This window comes from Salvia hispanica, chromosome 5 (assembly GCF_029641045.1).
Source record: "Salvia hispanica isolate PSC_SH4W2 chromosome 5, Shi_PSC_v1, whole genome shotgun sequence".
In the NCBI taxonomy this organism is placed as follows: Eukaryota; Viridiplantae; Streptophyta; class Magnoliopsida; order Lamiales; family Lamiaceae; genus Salvia; species Salvia hispanica.
In genome coordinates this window covers 26,992,201-27,001,658 of record NC_142696.1, presented here as the reverse complement: position 1 = coordinate 27,001,658, position 9,458 = coordinate 26,992,201, and the positions used below count along the sequence as shown (strand labels likewise).

General features: G+C 37.2%; 1 protein-coding gene across 15 annotated transcripts; it reads right to left on the bottom strand.

Annotated features, from left to right (window-relative positions):
- Positions 1–1,360: 1,360 nt before the first annotated feature.
- Positions 1,361–8,751, bottom strand: LOC125190474 (BNR/Asp-box repeat family protein). Of its 15 annotated transcripts, XR_016130808.1 has the most exons (11): positions 8,329–8,749; positions 7,558–7,659; positions 7,395–7,481; positions 7,155–7,282; positions 6,866–6,962; positions 6,701–6,778; positions 6,397–6,622; positions 6,087–6,310; positions 5,901–5,961; positions 2,875–3,494; positions 1,361–2,769 (listed from the first exon to the last, which is right to left on the bottom strand). XR_016130808.1 is itself a non-coding variant. In XM_089059368.1 (10 exons), the coding sequence occupies exons 2-9, from the start codon at positions 7,657–7,659 to the stop codon at positions 5,932–5,934; spliced, it is 972 nt and encodes a 323-aa protein (XP_088915494.1). In that variant the 5' UTR covers positions 8,329–8,749; the 3' UTR covers positions 5,037–5,342; positions 5,901–5,931. The 15 variants fall into 15 exon arrangements, 14 of the variants coding, with proteins under 14 accessions (XP_088915494.1, XP_088915482.1, XP_088915485.1 ...); XM_089059368.1 differs by lacking the exons at positions 1,361–2,769; positions 2,875–3,494 and adding an exon at positions 5,037–5,342; XM_089059356.1 differs by lacking the exons at positions 1,361–2,769; positions 2,875–3,494; positions 5,901–5,961 and having other exon boundaries at positions 6,036–6,310; positions 8,329–8,378; positions 8,447–8,485; positions 8,566–8,751.
- Between the last annotated feature and the right edge of the window lie 707 nt (positions 8,752–9,458).

Genomic DNA, 9,458 nt, shown 5'->3' with positions numbered 1-9,458 from the left:
GTAGGGCCGCAAACCCTTCTTGGATTAGTGTACATCTATGGTAGACCGTGTGCCATCTTATGGATTGGCCGGTCTAGTGACTTGGTTTGTGTCCACATTCCAAATCATGTATGAGTAGATATGGTAGACTTCTATGGGAAATTGCATGGGCAGGCGTGATTTTGAACGATGGAATATTTTGGTGCCTCGGGCCTTTCTAAAGCTAAAACTCCGATGGTTACTTGACAATAGCATGATAAATATAATATTTTTGATAACTGTGTTTTCGGCATAAATTCACTGAGTATTTTATAGTACTCAGCCCTGCATATGTTTTCCCTATGTGCAGGTTGAGCGGCGACGAGTTGGGTGGTGTTGAGCTAAATTTGAAGTCTTGTTGGTTTTTATTTGAACTTCGAGTGCCGTCGGGTCTTCATACATCTCTTTCACTTGAACGCTTCCGTTGAGATAATACTCCCTCTGTCCCATAGTAGATGTCACACTTTCCTTTTTAGTTTGTCCCACAAAAGATGTCACAATTCCTCTTCGGAAAAAGTTTCTTCTCACATCAATTATAAAATTATATTTTCTCTCACCACTTAACACACAAAATAACATCTCCTAAAATCTCTTGGCATCTTCCGAGTAAGACATCTATTATGGGACGGAGGGAGTACTATTTTCCACAATTGTGTGTTGAACCTCATTCACTCTTGGATTATTAGTTAAGATAACTATTGACCTTTGATTTAAATGTTAAGATATTACTCTGATTTTCATCTCTGTTATTTGGGGATGTGATCAAATGAAAACTTTAAATATTGTACAAACTCAAACTATGATCTGGACCATTAAAAAATGTCAACAGATAAAAAAAAACATCAACAGGAAAATATCAACAGAATTTCAACGATAGTAATGATTGATGTTGTGTTGATATTGTGTTGATACTGTGCTGACATTAAAATCTTGGAATTTTACACTGTGTTAATATTGTATTGAAACTGTATTGATGAGTTTTGAGTTTGTACAATATATAAGTTTGCATTTTATCACTATCCCCGTTATTTGAATATTAAATATTTTATTCAAACTCTTTATTGAAATCCTAGAATATTCCCTTTTATAAAGTCCTATTAGTCGCGACCACCTGCATTTATTAACACTAGAAAGAGCGGTCCTGGCAACAAGCTAAGAGTACAACATTGCATTGGATCCAACTTAATAGATTTTTTGCCATCTTGCTACTAGGAAAAGTCTGAGAATTGGATAAGCAATCATTGCTCATATTTTATGTTCAATATTTGTTTGATTTGATGTTCAATGACTACCAAGAAACACATAATCACAAGTTAAGTATAAGTAATTAAGAAAGATGCCCTTAATCTTTAAGCATATGCAGAACAGAAGTAAAAATTTCAGAAACTGTAATTCAAAAAAGCAGGCTACAACCTTCTTTAAAACACACTCAAACAAATAAGGTAACACAAAAACATAAACCCACAAGAATAAAAAAGGTAAACATTGAGCTCTTTTTTCAATCCACGGCCTCAATGTAGCCATCTTTGATCATATATCTACCGCAGCCGTAGAAACAAATGAAAAAGTTGCATAATGCATAGTAAAATCCTTCCCATTCATGATGACTATATGCACGATAAAAGTCGCAGTGTTTTGTAGTGAGAAGTTGAAAGGTGAGAGGGTGTGGATGGGTTTCTGCATTCACGTGATATTCCTGTCCCAATTTGATGTTCCTATGCCAGCCGGATGTAGTTTTTAAGCATCTCGGATGGATGGATATATCGCAACTGTGGCAGTGATACATCCAACTCTTGGGATTCATTTTATCTTCACATTGATCGCAATAGAATTCACCGGGATGGTTTAGAGTTGCGTCGTGCGTCAGAAGCAGGGGATGGTTTAGAGTTGCGTCGTGCGTCAGAAGCAGTGGGTGGTGCTTGTCCCATCTACGGCTAGTGGTTGATGCTGGCAGCACCGCGCATTCAAAGTGCACGATGAAATCACAGCTGCCGCATTCGTAGATAACGCTATTATCATCATGTATGAAGCCTTCACATGCATCACAATAGATTAAACCTTGTCTCATATCCGTATCTTCTTTGGAAAGAAAGTTGAGGGGGTGTGGAGGGTGAGCTGTGTGATATATGGTGTCCGGCATTAAAGCGCAGTTTATATCTACTTTGAACTCCTCACATTTTGTACATCCATAAAATAGACTATTAGTATATTTACTACAGACTTTGCAAAATGACAGCTCCTATGGTTTAAGTTTGTCACCGTATTGAAGGACAAGACTGCTGTGACATTCTCATGTTTGTGGAAGAGAGGAATAGAGGAAAGCTGAGTTGGAAAGTGGAAGCATGCCAAGTGAAGATAGTACTTGCATGATCTCATGCTGCATCTCATGTAGTAGTAGTAGTTATCTTTACTACCACTACTCGAAGAAGAAGATGATGCAAGGATGATGATGATGTTTGTTTCAGAGGTATTGGAGTATTGCACCCATTACATATTAACTCCGATTTTCTACAAGAGTAGTCTTCCTCATCATCATCATAATCACTATTTTCTTCTTTTTGTTCTTGAAATGATGATGATGATGAGACTAATGTGAGTTTGTGATGGTAGAACTCATAATCAACATCATCTTGATGATCAAGGATGATTGAATGTGTGTATGCTTCAACTCCTTGTCTAATTAGAAAAACTCCAAATAGGTCCTCACCCACAGCCACATCATTTACTGGAAACTCCATAATCCCTTTCTCTCTACATGCAATGCAACAAAACACACATTTCAAATTTTTGTGATGTAACATAAAAATATAAGATTTACATAATGAAGAAAGACATATGGGTGGTTTAGTCATATACCTAGTGGTGTGTGGCGATTTGGTGAAGGCACAGGTGAGATGGACAGCATATCTGCAAAGCTCACAATGATATATCCAATATTTGGATATTGGAATATTTTCTGCACACCTCACAACGGTAGTTATATATGAGATATTGAAGCGGGACATGGAAAAAGAGAGAGTGAGGGAGTGATGGTGGTCTTCACTATGAACGATGTGAGGCAAGGAAGCACATCTCTCATGGATCAAATACTGACATGCCGGTGCGGTGCATGTGTAGGAACTCCCTTTGACGTGTGTGGTGCTGCAAGCATCGCACTTGAAGGTGCAAAACCTCCTAAGCAACTTCAATTCATGGTTGGGGTGACTCGGATGATGTATGATGCTGCACACGTCATCTTCGGCTCCATAAATCATGTCGCTTCCCTGTGAGCATCTGACATGCACCGTAAACGTGCATTCTGCGCTCGTACATCTGTAGGAGATGCGTTCTAAATAGCATTGGCAGATAGAACAACAGCTTTGCCAATGCAAATGGGTATATTGTTGAGTAAGTGTGTGCTGAGGGTGCATTGCGCGTGTGATCTTCCTCGGCGCCTCTGCACACTCTTGATGCAGTAGGACCTCTTGCCTGCACCTCTGGATACACCTAAAACCTTTATCTGCTGTTCTAAATTTCCCATAACAACCATCACAACTATGTAAACTATGAATCACCACCAGAGAAAGTGGATGCTGGTGGCTCCAATGATTAAGCATCTTTCTCTCCTCCTCTTCTATCTCATTTTTCTACTTTTCCACTCATGTTTTTTTTGTGTGTGTGTGTTCTCTTTGTTACTTCTTGTGTTTGCATATGAAAACTTATATACACTATTTTTTACTATCTTTTCAATACTGAATTACACAAAACTTCTAATCTCAGCAATGTATATATCAAAGTAGCAACTCTTCTTTTTTCTTTTTCTTTCTCTTTTGTCTTTTGCTTTTCCGATGTAATTATATTTTCTAACTTCTAATTTAACTTCGTATGATTACTATTGTCTATAGATATAATACTAATATGGGTGATGATCAATTGCATTTTATGGGGGGAGTAATGACAGTAACTAAATGGAAGATGCAATGGGAATCTTATGGGGAGACTATGGTTGTGGAGGGAGAGCTGATTATGTATGTGAAGGATGCTCTTGCAATTTATGAAGAGGAGCTTGGCAATTCCAGGAATTTTTTCTGTGGTGTTGATTCAAAGGTTGGGGAGAGGCTAGATCATGGCAAGGTAACTGGAATTGAATTGAAGCAATACATTGTTGCATTTTCAGATTACAGGACTTATTCACAAGCAAAGGAATTCAAGTAAACTGAACTAGCAAATGCTAGACAAAATGGCCCATCGAGGGAGTTGGCTGCCATTTTGAGTGTGATAAGGAATTCGAAGGGGTTTTCAGGTAGATTTCCTAAGCCAATGGTGAAGATAAAGTTAGTATTATTTTGTTTTGGGAGTTGTTGAGAGAAACCGGTATGTTGGGAGTTTTGAGGAGAAAAGTTGTCTGTCAAGGCTCTCATGCTTGGGATTTGGAGTAAGGACTTCAAGTGATTGTATCTAAGGCTCTTCCTTCTTCAACAAAGGAGACTATGACAGTTTGTTATGCTCTAAACGCAGCACTTGATGAAGAGATATCAGCTGATTCAAAAGTCTCTGTAATGGGTGAAGTGGTTGAAAAGTATCAGGGTACATATAAGATTACAAAAGGGCTTCTTTACAAGTATGGTCCAGGGAGGGTGCCCGATACAACCATCACTATGGTTGGGTTTGCTAGAATAAGAGTTGGTGCAGCATATTACAGTACAAGGCCTCTAATTGAGCTTATGACATTCAACTTCACAATGCAGGACACTGATCGCCTTGGTTATTCTGCTGCAAAATCAAATTATATGTCATCTGGCAAATATTTCGTAGGCCAAATGGTGCTGCTGCTGGTAAGAATAAGAACGAGAACTTGGCTCCGTGATTCCTTGAGGACAAGGAATCTTAAGGGGGATGGATGGTTACGATCACAAATTGAAGAAGAGAAACGCCACATAAGAGTGGGCTGGGATTGAGTGCCACGTCAGTTAATAAGGGAGGACAGCTGGAGATCTAACTATCTAACAAACATGAGGGAGAAAGAGGGACTTATGAGCTGGATATAAAAAGGAGAGAGGAGCAGCATATCCTCATTAATGAAAATTGTGTCATTCAAGAATCCCATTTCTACAAGAGTTTGTTTTTATCTTAATAAAAACACAAAGTAACTAATTTAACTTAAAAAATAAATAAATTCTTCTGTGATACTGTCACACTGGCCTAGAATATCATTACTTGGATCAAGAATGCATATTTGGAAGACAAAAGGAGCAGTAGTTAGGATTTCAGCTCCGCGCTCCACTTGAGGCAAATCAGAGAGCTCCATTCCGACAGAGACCGTTCAAGATTATGGATGAAGTTACCTTGAAATAGAGGCATTCTAATTTAGAACTTGTGCGAATGTGCGAGAAACTTTTAATCGGATAAAACCCGGATTCAGAAATTACTCCCCCCGTCCCAACTAAGATGACGCCTTTCCTTTTTAGTTTGTCCCAACCAAGATGACACATTTCTATTTTTGATAACTTTCTCTCTACGATTAATACACACAACCACTTTTTTTTTCCTTTTCTATTAAATATTTTATCTCTCCATTTAATAACATTAACCAACAACTCCTACCTGTGCCGGCTAAGAAATGTGTCATCTTGGCCGAGACGGATGGAATAATTCAGTTACAATATGTACGCTTTTCTCTCTGAGTAGGTATTTCTCACTAAAACTTATAAGCTCAACTATCCTAAATCTCTTAAGACATCAGATCTTATAAGGACCAAGAGCTTATACGTTCTCTAAAAAAGGTTAGCCAATCATCCCCTATGAGGTCAAATATGCATTTCACATTGACCGATTGTCAATAATAGTAAAATAAGGTAAATTATTGTTGCTGGATTTTGTTTATATCAGAGAAATATAAGTACCTTGCTGTTATGCTTCCTGCATTATGCTCCTTTATATCAAATCCGGCTTAAAGACAACATGCTGAAAAAAGTAAATAACAGAATCAAGTTTAATTCAACCTTGGAAGCATGGGTATCATGATATACACCAGAAGACTACCAAAATTTTAAGAACCAATTAGTGACTTGGGAGATAGGTTGTATCACCTTAATTTGTGTCCGATTGTAAGTGTAGGTGATATGAACTAATCCATCACTGGCTTGAATAACAGCAGGATAAGAGAATTCCATTCCTTCAGTCTCCTCTAATGTAGCAACGTCGTGCCATGAGTCACCGTCATCAGAAGAAACAGCAACTTTGAGTACAGCACGAGATATCGTATTATATGCCAGTACAAGGCGGCCATCACTCAGCTTCACTCCATCAATTCCTATCCATTGTCACTGATATAATCTCAGCAGGAGATTATTTAGAAAGAAGCATGATGGTTTATAAACACTCTACTTAGTAAACAACCTGAATTTGGATTTGGCAGTTGAGTTGGCTGTGCATAATCCCATGTGTGACCACCATCACGGGACTCTGATATGCAAATTTTGTTTATTCCATCGAAGGATCTCATGAGAGCACGCAGGTTCCCTTTCGCAGTCTTGTAAGGAACAGGCTGAATCACAGAAAGTGTTTTGCTCTGAATGTATATCGGTCCATACTTTCTCCATGACCTGCCCAAGTCTGGAGTTATCTGTTTTACAGATTGAGAAGATGCATTAGCAACCATCACAAGATTTATTTGAAAACAAGAGATGACATGGATTAGTACCTCCATCCATGAGCCCCACGAATTCCAGCTCTCGACAGAAGATCCACAGAGCAAGTCCCCATTCTCGAGCAGGATTGGCTGCAAATAAACATTAATTTCGTTACAACACAGCTTGATTAAAACATACTACACCAGTAGATGTGGATACAGCAAATTTGTCTATGCCTTATTTTTAATCGGGCCTAGTATGCCAGGAGGGAGCTGTTCTCTCATTGACCAAGTAACCCCACCATCGTTAGATCTCTTCATGCATCCACTCCATCTAAATAGTCAGGTGATACATTTTCAGATACAGGAATATGATCACATGTTGTAAAAATGAGAACTAGTAACAACTAACATGTTAATTGTTAATTGACTAACACTTCCATCTCACATTGCATTATTGTTGAAGAGAATTAGAATATATGGGAAGGAAATGTAGTCTCAAACAATGCTACTCTTAAATACTTACTTCTGAACCTCTTGACCAATTTTATAGAATAACAGCAACTGACTGGAAGGGTCCTTAAACAGCACTGGATTCCACATAGGGACATTAAATTGCTCATCAACAGCAAGAGGAGAGTGCCAACAACCATCCTAACATTAAACTTGTGTTAAATTAGGAATTAGATACACCAAAATCTTGATTGTTTTGCAGAAGTTCTCACTAATCACTATAAATTTGAGTTGATCAAAAGGATATTGTCACCTTGTAAGTCTGTGTCCAAATTTTCACATCAGGAGCTCCTTCTGCTGAACCACCAAAATAAGCAACCATAAAATGACCTTTATCGACCTACAAAAACACCATACATAAATTATGCTGTTTCTATCACATAGCGACTAGGAAATAATTTGTTTCTGAGAAACACCTCTACAATCGTGGAAGCATGGCAACTGTTGAAGGGGACTGAGTTAGCAGGAAACGTGAACTCCACAAACAGTGGGAGCCAAAGGAACGTATCATTCTTCATCTGCAAAAATTGTGTGGTGTTTTCGTTTCAATTGACATCTTAGGATTCTTAGCGCAAAGGACCAAGGAAGAGATAAATCATTCATTATTTTGCCATAGTACTTTATAATGAAAACAGTTATTCAAATGCTGCAATATACAACACTCGTTCTTTCTTCGAAAAAAAGATTAATACTCCTACGTAACTACGAAGATTTATACTCCTATACACTTGAAAAAATCACAACTACGTCAACACAACCAATCAACCACATCCAAAAAACTAGCTATAGCACTTCAGTAAATACTCTCAATAACACAAGACTCGAACTATGAAAATCGAAAGCAGCAACTTCAACAAATTATAACTGCAACCATTTTAAAACTTTATCAAACATCAAGACAAAACAACTAACAAAAATATTAGTCAAAGTTCAAAACAACACTCAACTACAAATCAAAATAAAACAAGAAAGTTTATAACTAAAACTTAAATTGCTATGTTTTCAACAACAAAGGCAACTGACTGAAAACTTCTAAGTAAGAAAAAACTAGAAATATATTAAAAACTTGCACCAAGATACACTAAAAGTTACCGAACTATGGCAAATACAACAGATTGGGCACACACTCAAACACAAAGTGCTTTATATTTATTACTACAAGAAACAAAAGGAGAACTTTTCAGTACCTTCTCTACGGGAAATAAATCAGGCTGTGTCCTTTGAATTTCAGTGATACCTTTAAGCCAAAGAGTGATTCCCGGCAAATAAAATGAACAGAAAACAAAAGGGAATACCAACACTAACCTTAAGCGGGAGTAGCAAAAATCTTGAAACTATCTCCCCCTTTTATTAGAAAAAGGCAAACTTACTGAATTCTGCTATGAACACTAATATTAAACATAAATGCCAGAATAATCAATTACCAATAATAGTCAGTTGAAGCTAATCCATTTATTCATCTTCAAATTACGAAATCAGATTAATAAATGAAATGAAAATACCTACTGTACACAAAGTCAGAAAGAAAAACTATACTGAAACGACAGATGATTTTTTTAATTTTTAGGGGCAATGAGTATTCTTCTCTCCTTCCAAAATATTTGTCAAATACTCCCTTTCTTCCACAAATATAGTCCTACTTTAACTTGTTACTGAATTTTAAGAAATTGTTTGACTTATTAAATGGGGTGTGTAATGAAATATGGGTCTCACATTGTTTTTTTATACTTTTAATGTTGGTTATTCAATGTGGTGAAGATGGGTATATTTAACGTTTTTTCTTCCACTTTGTTTGTATAATTAATGTTTTAACAATTGAATTCAATGCATTAAATTTTTTTTCAGCACTAATAATAAAAAAAAGGGCAATGAAAATGATTCACACTCACACAAATTTCGGCCCATTCATTTCAAAATAAGGCGCCTGCCAATATATACTTTACATTTGGGATTTTCTAGGGAGGGAAATCCCTAAACCCACAACATTTAGGAGGAAAATTAATGCAAACTATCGGAGGGAACATGGTTTTCAGTACAACATACTTACACACAATTTAGGAGGGAAATTCAAAGTACCACGGCCTACAAAAGGAGTAACTACACCAACAAAAATCAGATATTTTAGAAAATTTTCCATTAGAAAAATTTCATCACTGGGCTATGGAGCCTGCTCCCGGAGTATCACGCTTGTTAGGAGGCATCACCAAAAATGTGATAGCTCAAAGTCTGCTAAAATCGAGCACTTCAGGTAAGGTACCATATGGATGTATTGAAAAGGCAACCAAGGAGTATGGAGTCAGCAGGAAGATAGCACAGA

Coding starts and splice junctions, on each gene's coding strand:
- LOC125190474 (XM_089059355.1), bottom strand. CDS start 7,659: ATGAAGAATGATACGTTCCTTTGGCTCCCACTGTTTGTGGAGTTCACG. Junction 7,482..7,557: donor ATGCTTCCACGATTGTAGAG/GTGTTTCTCAGA, acceptor GTGTTTTTGTAG/GTCGATAAAGGTCATTTTAT. Junction 6,311..6,396: donor ACTGCCAAATCCAAATTCAG/GTTGTTTACTAA, acceptor GACAATGGATAG/GAATTGATGGAGTGAAGCTG.